The 23,638-nt window shown below is 57.0% G+C and overlaps 1 protein-coding gene and 1 long non-coding RNA gene across 5 annotated transcripts in view; one reads left to right on the top strand and one right to left on the bottom strand.

The window, feature by feature from the left end:
• LOC108543550 (uncharacterized) overlaps nucleotides 1-999 on the bottom strand; it is a 9,172-nt gene extending 8,173 nt beyond the window's left edge. Inside the window, exon 1 of the long non-coding RNA XR_001889607.1 lies at nucleotides 546-999. This is a non-coding gene — a long non-coding RNA (uncharacterized LOC108543550). The remainder of the gene's footprint in view (nucleotides 1-545) is intronic.
• Nucleotides 1-23,638, top strand: part of PRKAR1B (protein kinase cAMP-dependent type I regulatory subunit beta) — a 182,702-nt gene that overhangs the window by 127,813 nt on the left and 31,251 nt on the right. For all 4 annotated transcript variants that reach the window (XM_017894057.1, XM_017894049.1, XM_017894045.1 and 1 more), the window contains exons 7-9: nucleotides 6,949-7,107; nucleotides 18,186-18,246; nucleotides 23,389-23,510. In XM_017894057.1, the coding sequence (XP_017749546.1) occupies nucleotides 6,949-7,107; nucleotides 18,186-18,246; nucleotides 23,389-23,510 (342 nt within the window). The remainder of the gene's footprint in view (nucleotides 1-6,948; nucleotides 7,108-18,185; nucleotides 18,247-23,388; nucleotides 23,511-23,638) is intronic.

The raw sequence follows: 23,638 nt of genomic DNA, 5'->3' as shown, positions 1-23,638 counted from the left end.
CCTCCTCCCCCATCCCCTCCACTCTGGGTCCCGGTGTCACCTCCCTCCCCATTCCCTCCACTCTGGGTCCCGGTGTCACCTCCTCCCCATTCCCTCCACTCTGGGTCCCCTGTCACCTCCTCCCGGTGTCACCTCCTCCCCCATCCCCTCCACTCTGGGTCCTGGTGTCACCTCCTCCCTCATCCCCTCCACTCTGGGTCCTGGTGTCACCTCCTCCCCCATCCCCTCCACTCTAGGTCCTGGAGTCATCATGTCACCTCCTCCCCCGCCATCTCCTTCCTGGATGTTTACTGAGTGCCTGCTTTATGCCTGGCACTTGTGACAGGGAGGACCTGGTGCCTGCTGTGGTGTGGGGGAGGTTGTGGCTTAATGGGGAAGAGGGACCAAGAACAGGAAATTAGCCAATGAATGTCCTGACTCTGGTTCTGCCTCTCCTGTCCCCTCTGCTCTCATTCCTGCTCTGCCTCACGAACTCCTACGGATCCCACAAGACCCCGCCAGGCCCAGCTCATCTTATCTGCGGCTGGGCTTCGATAGATACTGACCTCGGCAGATGACCGGGGACCAGGCCTCCCCGCAGTGGGCCTGGGAGCCCCGTAGGTCCCCACTGAGGCCCTTCCTCCCCCGTGGAATGCCTCTCCCTCTTCTGTGTCTCCCAATGTTATTCACATCTTCCAATTAAATTCCAAAGACATCTTCAAGGTGCCAGTTTGCATCAACAGAGCTTGGGGTTGAGGCCACCCACAGGAATTCTGTTTTCCACATTCTTTACTTCTCCTAAATGAACAGATGTGGAAGAGACAAACCCTTTATCCAGAATTCCCTCGCGGAGCCTGAAACCCACATGGGGCGCCCAGGGTATGTTCCCGCCTAACTTGTTGTGTCTCGAGGAGGGTGGTGGATGGGTCAGGACCGCGTGGACTCAGGACTCAGAGGACCCAGGCTGTGTTCTTTGCTGGCCGTGACCTTTGCCCAGGCCCTTGTGTGGCTGAGCTGTGCCATTTCCATATTACTCAGAAAAACGAACAGAGCTCACCGCTGCCGGGAAGACTGAGATAACCCTCCTGAGGTTCTGCTCTTGGCACCTGCTGTAGGGTGATGGGGCCTCTGTCCGCGCGGCTCCTTGCCCCTTCATTCAGGAACCCATTGGCCGCCTGGCAGCTTCCCCACCCCATCTCATGTCCCCAACACACGCACCACAAGAGCCTTGTCGGCCCCGAGAGGAAACGCCCACCACCCATGCCCCAGGCTTGTCCTCGTCCTCAGTATGCGTGGCCACCCTCCTGCCCCAGCGTCAGGCCCCAGCCGGCAGCGTGCTGAGGACTTCCTGGGAGAGGCGAGGGTGTGAGGGGGTGGGGGCTGGGACTGCCAGAGGGATCAGGTCCCCATCTTTCCGCTGTTGGCCTCCAGGCTCCTGGGAGCCCCACCTGGGCCAGGACCTCAGCAAAGGGGCCGGGAGGTGTTGCTGTCCCAGCCAACCTGGCACTCGGCATCTTGGGGGGACCTCCTCCTCCTTGCAGAATCCCCATCCACCAATTCACCTCTGAACTCAGTGAGGCATCTCCCTTCCCTCCGTCCTTCCAGCAGGACAGACCCCCCTCCCCCCTGCCCCCGCCGCCGTCTGTAACTCGTTCGTACATGACAGGGCAGTGGGAGAGGCCGGTCCGGGAGCCACTTCAAAGCAGGAACCGTTTCCTCCAGCCCTGAGCTCACAGCATCCCCTCCCAGCCCCAGCCCTGGCCCTGGCCCGGTTAGCGTGGGGTCGGGGCTGAAGCCTGAGTGGAGAGGAGATGGTTTTCTCTCAGACACGAGGCGTCGTGGCATCCTGGCTGGCTTCTTTCCAGGCTTGGGGACATTGGGAAGCAATTTTGAGAAAGGAAAGAGTGAGGTCACCCTGGTGTAACTGGAGTTCCCCAAATATATTGTCCTGGCAAATCCCTCCCCTTCCCCCTCCCCGCCACCGCCCGTCCCTGCCCCTTCCCCAGCCCTGGGTCAGGCACAAAGTCAGCTTTAAGGCCCCTGCTGGACCCGGCCCGCCAGAGCCAGGATGTCTGAACCCCGTGGGTGGATGCCCGCTTCCTGGCTACAGGCTAACGTGGGATGGCTGGGCCCCCCGCGGGAACCGGCTGTGACTTGTGGGGACCGTCCCACGAGTCCCGGGCGGCTGTGCGCGAACACCAGGCACCTCTGTCAATCTCAGAATTTCCAGCCAGGGCAGGGGTGGGCGGCAGGGAGTGCCCGGCGGGGCCGGGCGCAAGAGCTGCCTGCAGGGGCCCCCTGTGATGTGGGAGGCCCTTTGCGTGCAGGGTAAACCCACAGGGCCCGTGTGGGTGAAGCCCACATTTAAGGAAATCAAAGGATGCTCAGTAAGGAATCTGGAATAAGAAAGTGGCATGTCGGGTAGCCCGGGTGAGTTATGGGCGTATGTATTATAATAATTACTGTTATTACAGCACCCAGGGGAACAGCCGCATGGCAGCTCCAGGCAGCCCTGTCCAGCTGCTGTGTGAACCCTGGGTGCTGCGTTTTGTTTGCTGGTTTCTATCAATCGCCTCCCTGGGGCAATGAAATCGATATACCCGGAGTTCGGGGCTGCAGGAGTAGGGCTACCCAGGGTCCGAGTGGGTTCCTGAGGCTAGCGGGACCCTGGTTTTATTCCGGGTGGCGGGAAGGGATGGCCGGTTGCCGTGGGCATGTCACTGCACCCGACCAAGTGCCCGAGGCCCAGCAGGAAGCCGTCCTCTCAAGGACCCGGCCCTGACCCTTTAAGCCAGCAGGGCTTGGAGGTGGACGTCACCCGCTTCTGCAGGGTGGACACTGCCCTCTGACCAGCGGCGCCTCAGGGGGACGGCCAGGTGACCAACTGCCAAGAGCACCAGGTTCGGTTTAAATTATGGTTTTCCAGAGACTCCAAAAGTGCCTGCTGCTATCTGTGTGTTGCCAAGAGCTATAATCCATTTTTCTAAGTATAAAAATATCTTCCAATGTATTTTATTCATGGAACATAGCATTTCTGCTTAAAAGGACACTCAGCTGCTGACTTCACGGGCCCGGGAATGTAGCTCCCTTCCAAGCCCTGTCTGGGGCTCGATTCTCCTAATTGTTTTCGGGCCCCTGTTGTTCCAGGACTCCCTCCTTCTGCTCCCCATCCCTGGCGTCACGTCATCCCCGCTGACGTTGGCCATCCCGGGCTTCCCTCGGTTTCACACAACACTTCTGGGGGAGGAGCTGTTTCCGGGGGGCCAGGTTGCACCGCCAGGCAGCGGGGCGTACCCTGGAGCAGGGTACCTCGGCTTGGTGATCCCAGAGCGGGGCGCCTCAGCTTTGCAATCTGATCGGATGTTATTCAGGGTGTGTCTTGTGTTCTGTGTTTTTAAACTTCTTTTTTTATTTTTTTGAGATGGAGTCTCGCTCTGTCGCCCAGGCTGGGGTGCAGTGGCGCAATCATAGCTCGTTGCAGCCTTGAACTCCTGGGCTCAAGCGATCCTCCCAAGAAGCTGGGGCTACAGCTGTGCACCGCCACGTCCAGCTAATTTAAAAGTGTTTTGTAGAGGTGGGGTCTTGCTATGTTGCCCAGGCTGGTCTCAGACTCCTGGCTTCAAGCAATCCTTCTGCCTGGGCTTCCCAAAGTGTGTGATGACAGGTGTGAGCCACCACCCTCGGCGCTACTTAAATTGTAGTAAAAGACACACATTTACCATTCTAACCATTTTGCAGTTCAGTGGCATCAAGCATGTTCATGTTATTTTATAACCGTCACCACTGTCCATTTCCAGAATGTTCTTGTCTTCTTAAACTGAGGCTCTGTCCACATTACACACTCCCTGCCCGTGCACCTCCCACCCCACCATCTACTTCTAAACACAGGGTGAGCGAGTGAGGGTGGGCGGGGGCAGGGCAGAGCTGGGTGTGAGCTTGGCGCTCAGCCGGAGAAGCTGCAGTGATGGTGGAGTGTAAATGCTGCCTCGCAGGGGACCCCCATCGTTTCTTCTTTTAAAAGAAGAGAAGGCAGGCGCCGTGGCTCACGCCTGTAATCCCAGCGCTTTGGGAGGCTGAGGCGGGTGGATCACGTGAGGTCAGGAGTTTGAGACCAGCCTGACCAACATGGAGAAACCCCATCTCTACTAAAAATGCAAAATTAGCCGGGCGTGGTGGGGCAGGTGTCTGTAATCCGGGAGGCTGAGGCAGGAGAATGGCTTGAACCTGGGAGGCGGAGGTTGTGGTGAGCCGAGATCTCACCACTGCACTCCAGCCTCGGTAACAAGGGCGAAACTTCGTCTCAAAAAGAAAAAAAAAAGAAGAGAAAACAAAAAAACCGAGACACAACAACAAGAAGTAGCCCTATGCGTACCAGCTGGGGTGGGGCTCGCACTGTGCCGGGAGTGGTGACAGTGACCAGTGTCCTGAGAAGGATGGCCCCTTTGTCCTCCGGGCGGCCGAGCACAGTGTGGCCCTGGCCGTCTGTGGGACCCGCACAATGGTTTCCTCTGAGGCTGCGGAGGGAGCTCTCGGAGGCCATGGGCTTCTCCGGGCCTCACAGGCAGCACGTCCTGGCCCAGCTTCCCCGGGTCCTGCCTGCAGCCGCAGCAGCCATGGATCCCCCTTTGGGGCAGAACCCCAGAAAGGTGGGAGGTGCGGCCGTCCCGGGCTGGCTCTGTGCAGACTCACCCTTCTCTGCTCTCAGGGCCCCGTGCTCTTTGCCAGGGGAGGGGAGTGTCCTGCCACTTGCCTGGGCAGCCATTCGAGAGGGACCCCTGAAGGGGCCAAGAGGCTCACTCACCTCCTTGGGCATAAGATGTCACCCGCCTCCCTGGCTCTCCCGTGTCAAGCAAACCCCTCCTGACCTCAGGTTCACATCTTCTGAGTCCACACTGCTTTCATGGCTCAGCAGGAGGCCCCTGCATCGGAACAGAAGCGCGGAGGGCGCTGGAGGGAGGGGCCCCTGTTGGAACGGTGTTTAGTGCGGAGGGTGCTGGAGGGTGATGGTGTTTGGTGTGGAGGGTGCTGGAGGGAGGGTGATGGTGTTTGGTGCGGAGGGTGCTGGAGGGTGATGGTGTTTGGTGTGGACAGTGCTGGAGGGAGGGTGAAGGTGTTCCCTGTGGAGGGTGCTGGAGGGAGGTGCCCCGTTGGAACGGTGTTTAGTGCAGAGGGTGCTGGAGGGCAACGGTGTTCAGTGCAGAATGCCTGCTGAAGCTGAGCCAGCAGCAAGTGCCACCCCAGGCGTGCATGTCAGTACGGGGATGCTCCTGGCTGCATAATGTGCTGTGCACCCTGGAGTCCATCTCCCACAGCATGGACAGACACCGTGAGACCCACGGGGTGAGCTCCGGATCCCTCTGGGGAAGAGTCCCCTGGGAGTTTGTGGAGCACTCCCCCCCACCTTTTGAGCGATATGAAACTCACCGGGCTGCACACGAGGTGGGCACGCTCCTATTTGCAAGTTCTGCCTCCATAAACTGGTTTTTACAAAAACTTAGGCACAGTGGGAGTGTCCGCCATAAGGTGGGAGGCCAGACTGTGCCCAGAGGCCATCACAGGCCCTTCCCCAGCTCTGGGTCTCCTTTGAGAAGCAAGAGGCAGAGGTTCTGGAGGGCATTCTCTGAGGTCCCCTCGCCCCTGAAACGCTGGAGTTGCTGCCCCCTCCACATATCCCTGCACCCCCAGGTGGGCGCTCCCTGGCTCCGTGGAAGGACGGCCGTCTTCTGATTCCTGGAGGGGATCCCTGGGGGGAAGCTGGTGTTTCTTCTGCCCTGTATTCCTGCTCTAGCCTCCCTCCAGGAGCTGGGGAGCCTGGTGGCCCAGGTAGAGGTGATCGCCACATCCCCGCCAGGTGGAGTCTGCCTTTGCTCAGTGGTCGTCCCTGTGCCCACGAATGTTCGTGGTTGACCAGTTCTCCCCAGTGCTTGCTTGCACCTAATTGTGGAGTTACACCTGCGTGGTCTTTTCTTTCAGATAGAAGACTCTGTGCCTCAGTTATCATCCAGATAATGAGTCATTGATTTCAGTAAGAATTGATTCCATGATTCATCGCAATCCATTCTTTCCCGATATGCAACCAATGGGAACTGCTTTGCCAATGGGAACTATTCTTTAAGCTCATTGACACACAGAGGGGATAAAGCATGTATTATGTCAATTTATAGTCACCGAATCTGCATAATCACTGCATAATAAACAATCTGCACTATTCTTGCATGGACCCGACTGTGATGGTCAATGCATAGTAGGCGCCCTGTGTGGGGGTGGCGGCCCACGCGGGCTGAAAGGGAATCTTGTCTGGGCTCCTTCCCAGGCGCAGCTCGGCTGCGGTGCACAGCCATAGGGCACCCATTCAGACTCCAGCCCGAGGAGCTCAGGCACTGCCCGTAGGGAGGGAGGCCCTGGCAGGAGAGGTCTGCACTTGAGGCCGCCCAGCTCCGTCAGGACCCAGTGGTGTGTGCCGATGGAGGGGGGACAGAGGAATGGCCTGGGGTGGAGAGGAAGCAGACGGGGCCCCAGAACAGAGCCCCGTGGGGATCACAGGCTCCAACTCATCATGGTGCAGCTAGGGAAACTGAGGCCCAGACAGGCTAAGTGAGAAGTTGACGAATTGAATCAGACACTGCCTGGGAGGCAGGCTGGGGCCGCGGTGCTGCAGAGCGGGGACCGGGTGCTTCCGCCTCTGGTGTGGTTGTCTCATCGGCACTGGCGGCTCGGGGCCTTCCTGCCGTGGGGGTCTGATGCTGTCCCACCGTGGCTCTCAGCACTGCTGGGGGTGGGTGGGGTGGGCACTGGGGTCCATAGGCCCATTGCTGGGGAATCCAGGGTTCTGCCCACAAGCAAAAGGATTTGTGCCCCTCCCTGCAGGAACCCCCTTCTGGGGAGAGCTAAGGGGGGCTTGCTGCACGGGGTGCAGAGGAGCTCACCCTGCCTGGCCTCCGTGACGCTTCTCTCTCTTGCTCCCCAAAGGTGTACGTGAACGGAGAGTGGGTGACCAACATCAGCGAGGGAGGCAGCTTCGGGGAGCTGGCGCTCATCTATGGCACCCCCAGGGCCGCGACTGTGAGAGCCAAGACGGATCTCAAGCTCTGGGGGATCGACCGGGACAGCTACCGCCGCATCCTCATGGTGAGTTGGTGCCCGAGCACAGAGAAGGCCAGCGCCCACCTCGGCCAGGCGTCCCTGGGAACCCTGGCTCTATTCCAGGTGGGGACACACCTGCAGAAAAGACGCTTTCTAGACTCCCTGACAGATCTGGCCTGTGAGAGGAGTGGAAAGGGGTGGAGGGATTCTGGAAGCTTCTTAGAAGATAGGCAGGTGGTTGGGGAGGCCCCTTCACCGTCCTCCCCTTTCTCCTTCCCACTGTCTGGACTGTGGTCATGATGGCTGGCGCTCCAGCTGCCATATTGGGCCAGGAGGTGACTTTGAGCATGAAACCCACTCACCATGGTGGCAGAGCAAAGAGGTGTGAGGAGCGTGGCTGCCTGCTGACATGGTGGCTGCTCACCCCTAGGCTTCCTGTGTGTGGGGGCTGACGCTTGGGCTTTTAGCATTTTTTTTTTTTTGTATATGCAGCCAAATCTACTCTGAGCCGTGTACCCTGTACAGTGTGTGTTGTGTGCACACGCGTGTGTATGCCTGTGCTTGCTGTAGGCGGTGGGGGGCTATGGGCCAGTTCAGCTGCCACGGCTGGTGTTTGCAGGGGCTCCTGGAGGTGAGCTCTTGGGGAGCCGGGGGAGGACCCTTTCCAAGGAGAGAACCCTCTACGCCCTCCCTGCACACACCCCACCTGCCAGGCCCTGTTCTGGGTGCAGGTGCATGGGGATCACAGGCAGGGCAGCTGGAATCTTGTCCTGGTGGAGGTGGCCATGAACACCCAGCCCCAGAGGACAACGCTTGCAGAGAAGGACCACACTGAGAAGCAGGTGGAGGCAGACAGAGTGCTGGGCGGGGCTGCTGTTCCATGGAGGGGCCTCAGAGACCCCCTGATAAGGCGGCATTGAGCAGAGCCTTGGGGCAGGACGCCCGAGTGCCGGAAGCAGCTCAGGACCACTAGGGTTGAGGAACAGCAGCACAGGCCTGGGCCGTGGCTGTGGAGCATGTGTGGATGAGGAGGCCTTCCCGGATGGGGCAGTGAGGTGTCGTCCAGAGAGGGCGGGGAGGGCTCCAGGCTGAGGACCCGCAGCCTCTGCAGGAATCATGCTGTCAGAGTGCACGGGAGCCATGGTGGGAGCTTGGGAGCAGCAGTGACCAGAGCTGACGTGGGCCCAGTTCCCTGGGCCAGCCTGGGGCCATCCAGTGAGGGTAGCCTGTGAGGCCATTTGTGCTGGGAAGCTCTGGGCCTGCCACAGTGGTCTGCGGGTCTGGGCCTGATGGTGTGCGGTACCCTTGTAGTTTGGGGTCCCCTTGTGGTTTGGGGGTCTCCTCATGGTCTAGGGGATCCCCTCATAATTTGGGGTCCCCTCATTGTCTTGGGGTCCCCTCATGGTCTGGGGATCCCCTTATGGTTTGGGGTCCCCCTTTTGGTCTAGGGGATCTCCTCATGGTCTGGGGGGTCCCCTCATAGTTTGAGGTCCCCTCATGGTCTTGGGATCCCCCATGGTCTTGGGGTTCCTTCATAGTTTGGGGGGGTCCCCTTATGGCCTCAGGTCTCGTCCTCAGCTCCTTCTGTCCCATCGCTGGGCAGAGGCCTCCAGGAGCCAGCACCTGTGGTTTGGATGGCTGCACCCCTCCACTTAGTCCTTACCCAGCCGTGACTGCTGGGCCGGGGTCCCCTGAGCTGGTTGGGGGTGACGCAGCAGAACCTGGTGGCAGTGGGTTTATTGCCGAGGCAGCCCCGGACAGCGTCTGCTCCGAGCCCTCTCCTTCGGGGCTTGGGGTCCTGGGGTCCAGCCCGACCGAGGAGGGGGTGAGCCAGGCGGGTGTTGCTGGGGTCCTTGGCCTCTCCTCCATCCCCTCCCTGGGATGGTTCCCTCCACTCCATGCCCGAGGCCAGCCTGGTTGCTGTGACAGGAGATGAATGGCCTGGTGTCTTCTGGGGGGCTTGGCTGTCTCCCGGAAGGCCAACCTGGGCCGGTGTGATTCCTACGGAGGGAGCCGCAGTTCCAGGACGCCCGAGGGGAGGCCTGGGGAGAGTCCCATGGGGGTGGTTTAGGACAGAGCCCCGTGAGCTGGGAGAGCAAGTGCAGCCCCGGGTTTCCCTCTCAGGAGTGCGGCCTCTGATTGGGGAACGAGGATTTGATGGCCATGGGCCGGCTGAGAGACTGTGTCCTGCTGGTGCCGGCCTGTCCCGGCCCATGGCGATGCTGGTGCTTGTGTTTTGTGGATGGCGTGTTTGCACAGTCTTCGGGGCTGCTGTTTCATCAAGCTCTGCCCCTCGTGAGCTCCTCATTCATGCACCTATGGGGCATTGCTTGGGTACCCACCCTGGGCCTGGGGCTCCCGCACTGCTGGGGATACCTCGGAACACAGAGCAGATGAGATGCAGCCTCCTCAGAGGAGTCCCATGCTCTCTCTTCTGTCTGAACCCGCTCACTCCTGCCTTCACCGGGAGGCCTCTGTCGCCGCCTGGGAGGGGTCCCCTGAGACACCCTCCCTCCGAGAGGGGCTGGAGCGGTTTTGGGGCAGGAAGAGGGCCCAGCGGTTCCTGTCTCCTCTGGGCGCACCTGGCCCAGCGTTGCATAAGCCGTTTCCTCGCCATCCTTGACGCCCTGTCGCTCCCGGCTGTGGGATTTTTGTGGTTGGAACCTTATATTCAGGGAAGTTCCCAAACCGCGGAGGGAGCTGGCGCTTCCTCTGTTTTAATTTTGGGTCCTGTGCGCTAAGAATAGCTGGCCGCGCCGGGCCGGTTTGGACGGGAGCACTTGCAGGATGGTGTCCGTTTCTGTCTCGGCCCCGAGCTCCTCACACGGCTCCTGTTTCTGCCTTAGCCCCGAGCCGGGACGTGGGGGGACGTGGGGAACGCGGGAGACCCGGTCCGGTGTCTCCAGGAAGCGGATCACCGCCTGAAATGTGAACTCTGACTCCAGTTTAGGATCCCAGAGTGTCTGATCTGGGAGGCTCCCTGATGCCCATCTGTTCCCTCCGCCGCTTCCCGTTTTATCTGAGGAAGGATGGGGTTGACCCCACCTCTAGGCTCCCAGGCAGGGGCCCAGCCCGGAGCCAGCACTCCCCAGACTTGCTTTTTCTTTCTTGCTTTTTTGCTTTTTAATTTTTTTGAAATAGGGTCTCACTCTGTCACCCAGGATGGAGTGCAGTGGCGCAATCTCGGCTCACTGTAACCTCCGCCTCCCCGGCTCAAGCCGTCCTCCCTCCTTAGCCTCCCGAGTAGCTAGGACTACAGGCATGTGCTACCACGCCCAATTAATCTACAAAAATTTTTTTTTGTAGAGACTGGGTCTCACTATGCCACCGCGGCTGGTCTCGAACTCTTGGGCTCAAGTGATCCTCCCGCCTCAGCCTCCCACAGTGCTGGGACTATAGGTGTGAGCCGCTGTGCCCTGCCTGGTTTTTCTTTCTTGTAAGCTTTGGGGTCCTCTGTTCACCCCAATCCTTACCCGGGACCCCAGCGTTTGGAAGCAATGGATATAGAATTCTGAGGTGGAGGCTGTGCTGGGGTATCCAGAACCCACCTGCCTGGGCAGCCTTAGTCTGGGGCAGATGTTGGACCCTCCCTGCCCCTCACCCCTGCTGACCGGTATCCGGAGTGACCCTGCACAGCCAGTGTGGCCAGGAGGGTACGGGGCTTCTCCGTTTCTCAGCACAAGCAGTTTGTCACTTGTAGCCTTGAGGACGCTGCTAAGGTCATGGAGGGTCCCCGAGTCTTGACCCGGGCTTAGTACCCTACAGTGTCCACGTGAGGCCATGGCAGCCCGGGAGGGCCTGGGCGCACCCTCACTCAGGGGCAGGACGGCGGGCTCAGGAGCTCCGAGGCAGACGTGACATGCTGAGGGTCCCACAGTGCGCACGTGGGGGACCCTGATCCATGGGGGGACCAGAGCCGGGATCTGCCTGGCATGTCCACTTCACGAGGCGCTGGCGGGAGGGAGAGTGGGCGCTGTTCACAGCTCAAGACCCCTACTCCGCCTGCCTGGGCCTCTTCCTCTTCTCATTGGCCCTGGGGTCTGCCATGCTGGATTCCACAGCGGTGCCTTCAGACTGAAGTTGCTGCCCCCACAGCCGTGTGTGGGAGCTGGGACTGGCTTTCTGGTGGGCTTCACCTCACGGCTTTGGGGGTGCGTGGCTGTGGTGTGACTGCTCCTCCCGGCTTTGAAGTGTGAGGGGATGAGGCCGTGACGCAGCCATCGGGGGCCATTGTGGGGACGGCCAGGCATCACCAGCCATGTCACCCCACTATCAGTGCGTCTGCAGGCTACAGAAGGGGCCAGCCACGAGTGGCTGCTGTATGTATTTTTCTTTTCCATTTTTTTTCTGTTAATAGAGATGAAGTCTTGATATGTTGCCCAAGCTGGTCTCTCACGAGCTCAGGCGATCCTCCTGCCTTGGCCTCCCAGAGTGCTGGAATTACAGGCCTGAGCCGCTGCACCTGGCAGCTGCTATCAATGCTCCAGTTTTCCAGGCTTTCTGTGTGAAGGTGCTGGAGAGATTCCCAGGCCCCTGGGGGGCTGTTGTCCACCCTGCTGCCACCCAGGCCACAGCTCTGACACCTCCAGCTCCTGGGGTGTGGAGAGAACAGGGACATTTTTGGAGACACCTGGGGGAGGGCGGTGGGGGGGCGACTGGGGCCTCCCTTCCACCTCTGCTTCTGAAGTTTGGTCGGACTCCTCATTACAAGCTGTGGGAGCCGAGGCCAAGCAGGTGCTGGCGAGACGCGGCAGAGCTGAGACTGCGACCCAGGCCCTGTGCCCCCGGGCTGACTCCTGGGAAGTGGGTGGGACTGGTGTTAGGAACCTCACGTAGGGGTCCTGGCACCCACCAGCCTGCTCAGAGGCCAGCTCCCAGCCCCGCCTCACTGACCGTCTCAGCCACAGAAGGAACATGATCCCAAAAGGGGCAGCCTTTGGGGCCGGGCCCTCCCCCAGGGGCCCCTGGCAGCCTTCAGCTGTCTCCCCGCTGCGAGAGATGGATGGGCGCACGCGGCTTTAATGTCTGAGGTTCCCCGGGCAAAACACGCTTGCATTCCTCCGGCTGGGCGTAATTGCTGGGCAGTCAGTGTGAATTATAAATTATTTTTCAAAAGAAGTGCTTTTCTTATGGCTCGTGGAAATCTAAAATGGCCTGGGCTGGGTCATTGCGCCTGCTGCTGCCCCGGGCATCCGGCCCGCTCTCCGCTCTCTGGGGCAGACACGCGGCACTTTCTGCTGCCGACGGGCCTGGGCTCATTATTTCCGAAAAGACCGTTGTCACTGAGGAAGCCCCGTTTGTTCAGGCACCCGAAGCGGGCGGAGAAGTGCTGTCTACACTGTCTCGGTCTTGGGCCAAGTTCCTGAGGTTTTCTTGGACCTCCTGGGCTGTGGGCTTTTGCCACAAAGAGGGGACCTTGGGGAGGGCTTTGGCGGAAGATAGGACACCCCGAGGACGCTGAAATCGGGGCTCACAGCCATTTTAGTGCTGCTCTGACCCAGAGCTGATGGAGAAACTGAGACCCGGGTATGGGGAAGGCTGGGTTCATGCCTGTACTTCCTGCATCTGCGTCTGCTGTGACTTGCAAGGCCTAGGGCTGTTTTCTCCCCAGGTGCTGGCCTCTCGGGGCCCCGCCCCCACCCTGCTGGTCTCTTGGTCCCCTGGACTGGGCACGCCAGGGCCACACATTGGAGGGGCGAGGTCAGTGTTGCCAGGCCAGGTTTCCGGTGGCTGCATGGGCAGCTGTGCCGACCAGGCCCGCAGCCGTGTTCAGCTCTGTGCTCTGAGCCGCAGCTCCTCTCTCCTGCACATGCCTTGGGCGACAGAGTCCCACCGTGCTGTGCCGATGTGTGTGTACTTCAGGGCAGAGTCCCCTTCTGGCTCCACACCCTTTACCGGGCGGGGGGTGCTCAGGGCTGTGGGAGCTGCGCTCCTCTCAGAGTGTCTCAAAGGGTGCGGGGCTGCACAGCAGAGTGCCAGAGCCACCTCTGTCTTCTGGTCTCCAGGCACCGGGGGAGGCAGGACCCGGGGACCCAGGTCGCTGACGTTTCTGGTTCTCTCTGCGTGATGCTGGGCCCCTTCTCCCTGCAGCAGATTCCGTCTGAAAGCAGCCCCATGCCATGGAACACATCCAGAGCTGCCCCAGCTGCCCGACCGTCACAGGGCCGTGGGCTTGGTGTTGGCAGCATGAAAGTAACACCTGGGCCTGGACCGTCTCGGCTCCTCTCTCTGTCCCGGGCAGCCTGGGCACGTTGCATGCTCTGAGCTGCCCTTCTCCAATCTCGTGTGAGGATGGAGAATGATGATGTGTGGTGCTGTGCACACAGTAGGTGCTCTGTGGATGCCACTTCTGTTCTTCCAGAGCAGACAAAGTGCTGAGTGTGTGCGTGGAGGTTCAAGGTGACCTTGCTGTCTCCAGGACAGTGTGGAGCCTGGCCGTGCGAGCATCGATTCTGGAACAAGATTGTCCCGTTTCAGTTCTTGGCCTCACCACTTGGCAGCCCAGTGGGCACAAGCAGGCCACACCGGCCCTGAGCCTCTGTTTCTTCCCTGGAGTGGAGATAATAGTAGGCCCAGCTGAAGGTGTGGATCTCGGGAGGTGCCTGGTCGCTGGGAAACATTCAGCATAGTGAGCCGTGCTTATCGTCATCACCTTCTGGGAGGAGCAGGAATCTTGGCAGTGGTGGAGACTGCTGAGGACTAGGGCTGGGTCAGCAGCTGTTTGCATGGGTGTCTAGCCCCATTTCTGAGCTCAGGGACCTGACATCCCCCTGGAAGTCAATGGGAGGCAGACAAGGGCCAAGGTGGACACGGCACCAGTGGAGCAGTGGTGAGGAATTTGGGGGGACAGAGAAGGAGCCCAGGCCAGAGACACAGGGAACAGCTGCTCATTTCAACCACTCTTCTCACGGGGAAACCGAAGACCAGACGGGACAAGACTAGTCCAAGGGTATGGGGAGTCATGGGCAGGCTGGGGTCGGAATTGCAATGTCCTGACTTTCCCCATCAGCACACTTTTGTGTACCCAGTAAGAACCACTACCACCATCATCATTGCCACCATCACCACCATCGTCAGCACCATCACCACCACCATCATCCCTGCCATCACTATCATCATTGCCAACATCACTACCATTATTATCACCACCACCATCACCACCGTTATCACCATCACCATCACTGTTATCACCATCCTCACCATCACCATCCTCACCACCATCACAACTATTCTCACCACCATGAATATCACCATCCTCACCACCATCACCACTACCATTATCACCATCACCATCCTCACTACCACCATTATCATTATCACCATCAACATCCTCAATACCATCACCATTATCACCATTAGTATCATCATAACCACCATCACCATCATCACCACCACCATCAGCACCATCACCGTCACTGTCACCACCAATCATCACCACCATCACCATCACTATCCATCACTATCGCTGTCCTCACCATCACCACCATCACCATCACCATCATCACCATCACCACCACCATCGTCATCACCACGTGGCTATCCTCACCAACATCACCATCATCACCATTAGCAGGAACATAACATTTGTTGAGACTTAGTTCTCATCATGACCCAGCAAGGCAGAGATTTTTATGGTCTCGTTTCACCAAGGTCCAGTGATGCAGGTGATGCATTCAGACCTGTACTTGTCCACATTGAGTGAACTTCCCACGGTGTCCTCCATGCTGAGGCTCTGGAAGGCAGGGGAGGGTGGGTGTCCTTAGGGTCCTCATCCCCATCATGGAAGTTGGGCTCAAGCCACACCTTTGCTGGGCTCAGTCTGATCTGTGAGTGGGAAGCTTGACACAGCTCTAGGAGTCTGTTTCTGGACATTGACGGAGGCTTGGGAGTGAGTGGGGAGGGCCACGCTACCGGAAATGGCCTTTGCCCATGGGAAAGGTCAGCCTCGCCACCAGGGTCCAGAATAAGCAACTGGAAAAAACCTGGCCTGAGCCCCACACAAGTCACCGCTGTGCCTCAGGGACTTGTGTACCATTCCTCCCCCATTTCACTGGAGCTTGCATTTTTGTCATAGTTTTCCAGGGACAGGCATTTAGCATCATGCGCCTTTCCTCTAGCCCTTCCCCCTTGAGCTATTTTCCTTCCGCAGCAATCCATCTCCCTTCCTTCATTCTCTGCTCCGCTCCTGCAGGGCCTCCTGCCCTAGTAGCTGGAGTCCCGCTCCATCCTAGCCAGGAGGGCTGCACAGGAGGGCTGCGGGCTGCCTCCCCTATGCTCACTGTGTCCCCAGGGCTGCTCTTCCCCACCCCCAACTGTGGAAGGGGCTCTGTGGTGGCCCCTCATTTTCCCATGTGATGGGGCCACTTTCAGTGTGCCCAAGGGGTCCCTTTTTAAGGTAGACATAAGCAAGTTTGCGTCTGGCTGTGGGTGGCATCAAGAGAAGGAAGGGGGGCAGTGGGTAGGCGCAGGCCCTGGAGACCGGGCTAGGGCAGACCCCCACTTCACCACAGCAGTGGGTAACTTCAGACGCACTCCTCCGAAGCACTCACTTCCGCTTTCTCCTCCTCCTTGACCCTCTGAGTTGTGACAATGTGATGGGCACAGCCCTGAGCACAGCCCCTGCCCCTGTCCAGGGTGCTCGGTAAACACCAAGTGGTGTTTGATTGCAATTTCTGTTCCTGTGAGTGATTGGAGTGGATGGGAAGACGCTTTGAACAGCACCCCTCAGGAGAAGAAAGTTTGGGGAGACAGGCATTTGGGGGGCTCCTCTGAGTGTCAGGGGTCTTGCTTCTCATGTCTGGTCTATCTCTCTTTCCTGACATCTCCTTCCTATGTAGGTTGTTTAGAAGGTGGGATAAATGACTCTCCTTCACCATTGCCCCCCAGCATTGTGACAGCCGGGAGGGTCCCTGGCAGCAGGGTGTTATGCCAGATGCCTGCAGGACTCAGAAGAGTTTATAGTTTTATATCCTAACCTAGGTTTCCTAGCCTATCCTAACCCTTAGGATTAAATTTTGCTGGCTGTATTAGTTAGCTGTGGCTGCCTAAGAAATTCCCCTCAAACTTAATGACCTCTGTCAACAATGTTACATTTGTTCCATTTCCCGTGGGTCATGGAGGAAGCAGCTGCACCGCTCTGGCCAGGAACCCTCCTCGGGCTGTGGGATCAGAAGGTCTTATGGGGCAGAGGAGATGTCTGTGGCGGCTTCCCCCTACAGGGCTGGAGGGTGGCAGGAAGGCGCTGCTCCTCCTCTGAGCTTCTCTGCAGCCGAGCGATCCAGGAGAGAGCAGGGCAGGAGCCACAGTATCTTTTACAACCTGGCTTTACAAATCTCAGGCTCATTTCCTTAGCATTCTCTAGTTGCATCTATCAGCCCTGTTCATCGTGGTGCAGACCACACAGGGTGTGGACACCAGGAGGTGAGTGAGGATCATTGGGGGCCGGCTGCTGCTGTGCCAAGTGTAACAGAAATACTCAAAATAACAGTGTCTTAAACCATACGGCTGTTTCTCATGCTCTGGAAGGAGTCTGTCTAGGGTGGGTGCATTGTTCTGTGGGGCCCGGGGAACTAGCTTTCTCTTATTGATGCTCCTCAGGGGCCCAGGATGGCTGCTGCAGCCCCAGCCATCATCTCCACATGCCAGACAGCAGGAAGGAGGAGAGGGGAGGGACATGTTCAGAAACTGCACATACTACTGTGTCTGTGTGCCCCTGGTCAGCACATGGTCAGTTGCACAGGTGGGAGGCACCTGGTAAACGCCGCTCACTGCGGTTTTCTGTCTCAGGGTGTTACGGGAATTCGTGAAACAGCATGTCAGGAAGGAGTAAAATACGTCCCCGTTTGACAAGTGGAGAGGTAGAGGCAGCTTTGGGGCTTTTAGAGCCCACTCCAGGCTTTCCTTCTTGGTTCTGTGGTTCCTGTCTAGGGCAGTCACTCAGCCCTGCAGAGCCTCAGTTTCTGCCTGTGGAAAATAAGGATAAAAGCATGTTCCCCTCACAGGGTTATCTGTTGCAAGTTCAATGTGCGTCAGCGTGTCCAAGAGCCCCCCTCCCCAACCTGGAGTAGGCATTCAACACAGCAGGTTCCCTCCTCCCTCCTCTCTCCGCACCCCAGGGGACTTATCTAGGGTTATGGAAAAACCTCGTCACTAGCATGTCGTCTCTTGGTCCAACTCACATCGCGGCATACACCCTACTCGAAAGCATGGCCTCTGTCAATGGATGATACCATTTGAATTTCAGCAGAATCGGGTTTGCTGCTGTCCGGGTGGACTGTGTGTCTGTGTTTTCTGAATGTGCGGTGCTGAATCGTGTCTACCATGCGGCTGCTGTGTACAGTTGTGGAGTTTGTGCACTGAACAAAGGCCCAGGCAGAGGGCTGAGAGGGGCTGAGACCCAGGCTGCTTTCTGCGCGCCAGGCTGGAGCCGACTGCTTGGAGCAGGGGCCTCATTCCTGTCTGCACTGGGGCCCATCAGCTTGCTGGGATGTGTGCTTGAAGAAGGGGTGTGTTTTTCTAATTCACATTTATAATCCTAGTTTCTAGAATGAATTCTAATTTCTAATTCACATAACGCAGACAGGGCCCTGTGTGTTGGTATTGTATTATTCGGCATGCTTTTCCCAGGGGTGAGGGAAGTCAAGCTTTAACGGGTAAGGATGCAGCTTCAGGCATGGCTGGATCCAGGGTCTTAGCTGATGTCAGCAGCACTCTCCCTTCTGCGTCATGTGCTTGAGTGTCTGTGTTGGCCTCAGTTTCTCAAGATGTGTTTATGAGCTCCCTCCCCTTCATGGCTAGAAACCCGGGTTCAGGCTCTTGCTGGCTGTGTGCTCACTGCGTGGACCTACCACTGGCCCCGGCTGGGTGGGGAACTCTGCTGCCGGCCAGGACACTTAGCAGCCACAATGGGAGCTTTTCCAGAAGCCCCCCAGGAGGAGGGAGGTGGGGTGCTTAGGACACCGTGGCAGCTCACACAGCCTTCGGGTCATTGAGGACTTTTGGGACTTGGAATGCTTGGAGGGTCTCCTTAGTAGTTGAGAGTCGTTTGGGGAAATCTGGAAACGTCAGGATGATCCAGGCACAAAGATTCACGTTCTTGTCTGTTTTTCCTTTCTCCCGACCAGGGCAGCACGCTGAGGAAACGCAAGATGTACGAGGAGTTCCTCAGCAAGGTCTCCATCCTAGGTCAGTGGCTGCACCCCTGCCCAGCTGTGTGTCCCGACATCTGGGCACCTGCGGGCCACCCTGGCCTCTTCCCCATTCCCTGCGTGGCTGGCAAGTTGAGTGTTGTTGGTATTATGGAAGTTTGGGGCGCAGCACACAGACGTGCCCACACACATACACGTGCACACATGACACTGTAACTTGCTGGCAAACCCCAAGAGCCCGCCTCCTCTCCCGTGGGCAGGGCTGCCCTGCTTCTCAGCGTCTCTGCCATCCTGTGCATTTCCTGTCTGCTTCTCCCTTTGCTGTCAGAACCGCGCCCCCAGCCTTCCCTCCACACCAGTCCGTGTAGAGCTGAAAACCGGTGTTGGCTCCCGGTACACGTGAGAGCTGGGTCGAGCTGCTTTCCCTGACTGTGCTGGTTCCCTTCTAAGCGCGGTTTCTCTAGGAGCTGTCTCTGCCCTTTCTATGCCACCATCATCGCTCTCAGTTCCGGGAAGGATAACAGGGCAGGCCGGTATTTCAGGTGTGCCTGGAGCCTTTTCACCTTTGGTGAACCTGCTCAACGGCCTGGCGGGGAAGACGCTGCTGCAGCCTGAGTTACACGCAATGGTGCCGGCCGGGCCAGTGGGGGCTCCTTGGGCTAGAGCAGGCAGAACCGTTCACATGTGTGTGGGTGAGTGTGCACATGGGCGGTGTGTGTGCGTGTGCGTGTAGAATGTGCATGTGTGCGCATGTGTGAGGGTGTGTGCATGTGTGTGCTCATGAGTGTGCATATGTGTCTGCATGAGTGTGTGCATGTGTGCGTGGGTGTGTGCACGGTTGCATGTGTGTGGGGCCATGGTGGGTACATGGTGTGAGTGCACAGGTGTGGTGCCGTGTAAATGTGTTTGCATGTGGTGCGTGGGTGTGAGTGCAAGGTGTGTAAATGTGCATGTGTGTGTGGGTGTGAGGCAGAGGTGTGTGTGCATGTGGTGTGTGTGCGGTGTAGAATGTGTAGTGGTGTGTGCACGTTTGTGTGCATGAGTGAACGTAGAATGTTGCTGTGTGCATGTGTGTGGGGGTGTGAGTGCCTGGGTGTGTGTGCGTGTCAGGGTGTGTGTGTAGAATGTGTGTGAATGGGTGTGTGTGTGCACATGTGTGTGAATGAGTGCACGTAGAATGTGCGTATGTGCACGTGGGGAGTGTGAGTGCATGGGTGTGTGTGCGTGTGTAGAATGTGTGTGTGTGAGAGGGTGTGAGTGCGTGTGTGGGTGTGTCTGTGTGCATGTGTGTGCACACGTGTGCGTGGGTGTGTGTACGTGTGTGAGAGTGGGTGTGAGTGTGCCCGTGTGCACGTGTGTGTGTGCAGTATGGCTGTGCCTGCGTTTCTTGGGGAGGACTTTGACCCCTGTTCTCTCTGAAATCCTTCTGCGGAATGTCGAGAAGGGAGCGTGCGGTTCTTTCGATTGTGGTAAAATGCAGGTCACATCAAGCTGAACATTTTGACCTTTCCCGGAAGCACGTTTCAGGGCCGTCGAGTCCACACATGACGTCGTCGGCCCCGCTCGCATCCCAGAGCCCCATCCTCACTCGAGACAGAGCCCCGTCCCTGTGAGCCGTCACCCCCACCCACCCTCCCAGCCCTAGCGGCCTCCGGACGCTCCTGGTCTCTGTGGGCTATTTGCCTGTTCGGGATGTTTTGTGGGAATGGAATCGCCCATGTGGCTTCGTGTCTGGTTTTAATTCTAGTGCCTTTTAAAATGTCATACTTGGAAAACAAAACGAGTTGGTCCCCCAGATTTTATAGGGGCCGAGAGGGGGACATTTGATCCCTATGCGAAATCCCAAACGCAGGGCCTCTGCCGTCCTTCTGGGTTCCTTTTGAGGCAGAGTTGGGTGGTCCGGGCCCTCGTGCCCACCAGGCACCGGGCACTGAATAGTCAGCCCTGCCCCACAGATTCCTTCATTCCCCAGCGCTGTCGAGGCAACAGTTGCTGCAGGCCATGAAGGACGAGACCCTCTCCCTGCTCCAGGCGAGCGCTGGTGACCCCCGGCTGGAGGTGGCTTCTTGCTTCCTGCGTCCCGGGCTCTTAGGGGCGGTCAGACACCCTTGCCGCGTGGCCTCCGTCCGCCCATTTATGTTCCTCTGATTAATGCAGCAGCCAGCAATGTGACCGGCTTCTCCGTGGCCTCCCAGAAGAGTAACAACGAGACACGATTCCCTTTTCCTGCCCAGTCACCATCAGCACAAAGTCCTCCAAAAAGGGCTGGTGGGACGGTGCCTCACAGGTGGCTTGGCAGGAGGGATTACCCTGGACGAGGCTGAAGCTGTGGGCTTCGACATTCCTGTCCCCACACCAGAAACCTGGCAATGGCATTTGTGCCTTGGTGCTCCTGGGACTCTGCTTTCTCCTCCTGAATGCGCAGGGCTTGGCCCCCTGGACAGGAGGCCCTGTAGAGTCAGCACGGCCCGTGTGGGAAGTGCAAGTCTGCAGAATTCCAGCTCAGAGCTTGGAGATGGCTTTCCCACTGGGGCAGGTGCACGCAGCCTTGTGCTGTGGCTGCAGGCTGACCTTGTGAGGTGCTTTTTGGGACACTTGGCTGCGTTTATTCTGCATAGTTTGCACAGTGAATAGAGATGGATCCCATCTCTACAAAATAAAAAATTAGCTGGGCGTGATGGTGCATGCCTGCAGTCCTAGCTACTTGGGAGGCTGAGGTGGGAGGATCACTTGAGGCCATGAGCTTGAGACCAGCCTGGGTAACAGAGCGAGTTCCTGTCTCTCAAAAAAAAAAAAAAAAAAAAAAAAAAAAAAAAAAAAAAAAATTATACGGGTGTGGTGGCTCATGTCTATAATCCCAGCACTTTGAGAGGCTGAAGTGGGAGGATCGCTTGAGCCCAGGAGTTCAAGGCTGCAGTGAGCCATGATCACGCCACTGCACTCCAGCCTGGGTGACAGAGCAAGACACTGTCTTGAAAATATATTTTATTTATTTATTTATTTATTGAAAAAATAAAAAAAAATGGGGCTAAGAGTGCCATCTCCCTGTGGTTTCTTCTGTCAGTTTTCATCCAAGATTAATGTAGCCAGGAGATAATTTTTGTTTTGAGAACTCAGAATACTACACATTTCAAATGTAATAGAGGAAGCATTTGCTGATCAAATATGTGGAAATGAACTTCCTAATTGCAACTGACTTCTGAAATGAAATGCCTCGTGTGACTGTCCTTGTAAGGAAACCAGTAAACAAAACACTCCAAATTCATATGCTGGTCTCCTTCTGCACCCTGAACACAAACCATAATTGCACTAAAAAATCAACCTGCATCATTTAGTTGCCAGGTGTGCACTGATGTGTTGACCTGCTTGGGAGCACGCCCGGGTTCTGAATTATTCAGCAGCTTCTGTCTGGTACAGACCCTTTTTTTTTTGAGACGGAGTCTCACTCTGTCGCCCAAGCTGGAGTGCGGTGGTGCGATCTTGGCTCACTGCAACCTCCGCCTCCCGGATTCATGCCATTCTCCTGCCTCAGCTTCCCGAGTAGCTGGGACTACAGGCACCTGCCACCACAGCCGGCTAATTTTTGTATTTTTGGTAGAGATGGGGTTTCACCGTGTTAGCCAGGATGGTCTCGATCTCCTGACCTCGTGATCCGCCCGTCTCGGCCCCCCAAAGTGCTGGGATTACAGGCATGAGCCACCGCGCCCGGCCGGTACAGACCCTGTTTTTAGGAAGCTGGTCAAGCAGCTCTGGTAGCGGGGGCCTCACCCCCCTTCCCTGTGCTGCAGAATCTGCCCCGGCCCTGGGGTTTGCGGGAAGCATTTTCCTTTGCAACGTACGGCATCAACAGGGATTTTTAAGGAGAGAAATCTCCCTCCTAACCTAGATCTAAAATAAATGCTTTGCTTTTTATTTTTAGCTTCTGACCTACATAGGTAGCATCTGATTTGTATAGGACAGGAAAGATTTTTAGTGTGTGTGAAAAAAGAAACAGTTAATCAAGTGATCATTATTTTCTTATAAAATCTGACGTTAGTAATTTTTTTTTTTCCTTCCAAGGGTTAGGGATGAATAAAGACAGGGAAGGGAAGACCTTGTGAGAAGGGCGGAAAGATACATTGAATTTGCAAGCATTTAAAGATAAACTTGGCATGGGAATTAAGCATTTTGACCTAAAAGAGTAGAAAGTATACTATGCCTTAATCTTGCAACATAAATGCAGTTCCATGTTCTTTGATCAGTTCCCTGATGAAGTGTTTCTTTTGGATGGGCAGTTACCATTCTGAATTATTTTGTTATTCACGTATTTTTTTTTTTTTTGAGATGGGGTGTTGCTCCATCTCCCAAGCTGGAGTGCAGTGACGTGATCATAGCTCACTGCAGCCTCGACCTCCTGTGCTCAAGTGATCCTTTTGCCTCAGCCTCCTGAGAAACTGGGACCACAGGTGTGCGCCACCATGCCTGGCTAATCTTTTAATTTTTGTAGAGACGAGATCTCACTATGTTGCCCAGGCTGGTCTTGAACTCCTGGCCTCAAGTGTTCCTCCCACCTCAGCATCCTGAGTAACTGAGACTACAGGTACACACCACCATGCCTGGCTAATTTAAAACTTTTTTTTTTTTTTTTTTTTTGTAGAGATGGAGTCTCATTATGTTGGCCAGGCTGGTCTTGAACTTCTGGCCTCAAGCGATCCTCCTGCCTCAGCCTCCTAAAGTCTTGGGATTACAGGCATGAGCCCACTGTGCCTGACTTCTGAATTATTTTAAACCACTTAGTAGCCTTTGTGCTTAGCTGGGACTCCATTGTTTGCAAAAATGTAAGCAGCTCTATTCTTTTGAAGATAACAAAAGTATTTTCATACTGAGTTAACCTGGAGTCAGTTTTCACTGCTGGGTATTTACGTTAAGCCAGGGATAAGTGTCAGAATAGCTCCCTCCACACCTGGTGAAGAGGGCACATGAGCTGCATGCGTCCGGGAACTGCTGATTGCAAGAAAACCCAGGCTCCCTGGCACAGAGGTGCTAGGGGACAGTGTCACGGCCTCGTCTTACGCAGCTTACTGGTCACGGAGCTGGTGCTTCTGAGGACACCTTTCGGGAAGAGTGGTGGCCCTTGTCTTGGACTGTGCCTGGGGAGGCATGAACCCCGGGATGACCTATCCTCCTCTTCCCCTGACAGAGTCCCTGGAGAAGTGGGAGCGTCTGACCGTGGCGGACGCGCTGGAGCCCGTCCAGTTTGAAGATGGAGAGAAAATTGTGGTCCAGGGAGAGCCTGGGGATGACTTTTACATCATCACGGAGGTGAGACGTGCTTCCCACGTGGGCGCTCTGGGTATGTGCTCGGGTGGGGACACTTCCTACCTTCTTCTCTTCCACTGCCCGTCTCATCCTCCCTCTGGAGTCAGTGCTGCTCTGTGACCGCACGCCTA

Source organism: Rhinopithecus bieti, unplaced genomic scaffold (assembly GCF_001698545.2).
Source record: "Rhinopithecus bieti isolate Rb0 unplaced genomic scaffold, ASM169854v2 scaffold_1017, whole genome shotgun sequence".
NCBI classification, from domain to species: Eukaryota; Metazoa; Chordata; class Mammalia; order Primates; family Cercopithecidae; genus Rhinopithecus; species Rhinopithecus bieti.
The sequence above is the reverse complement of the archived record's forward strand: the minus strand, read 5'-3'. Positions and strand labels throughout refer to the sequence as shown.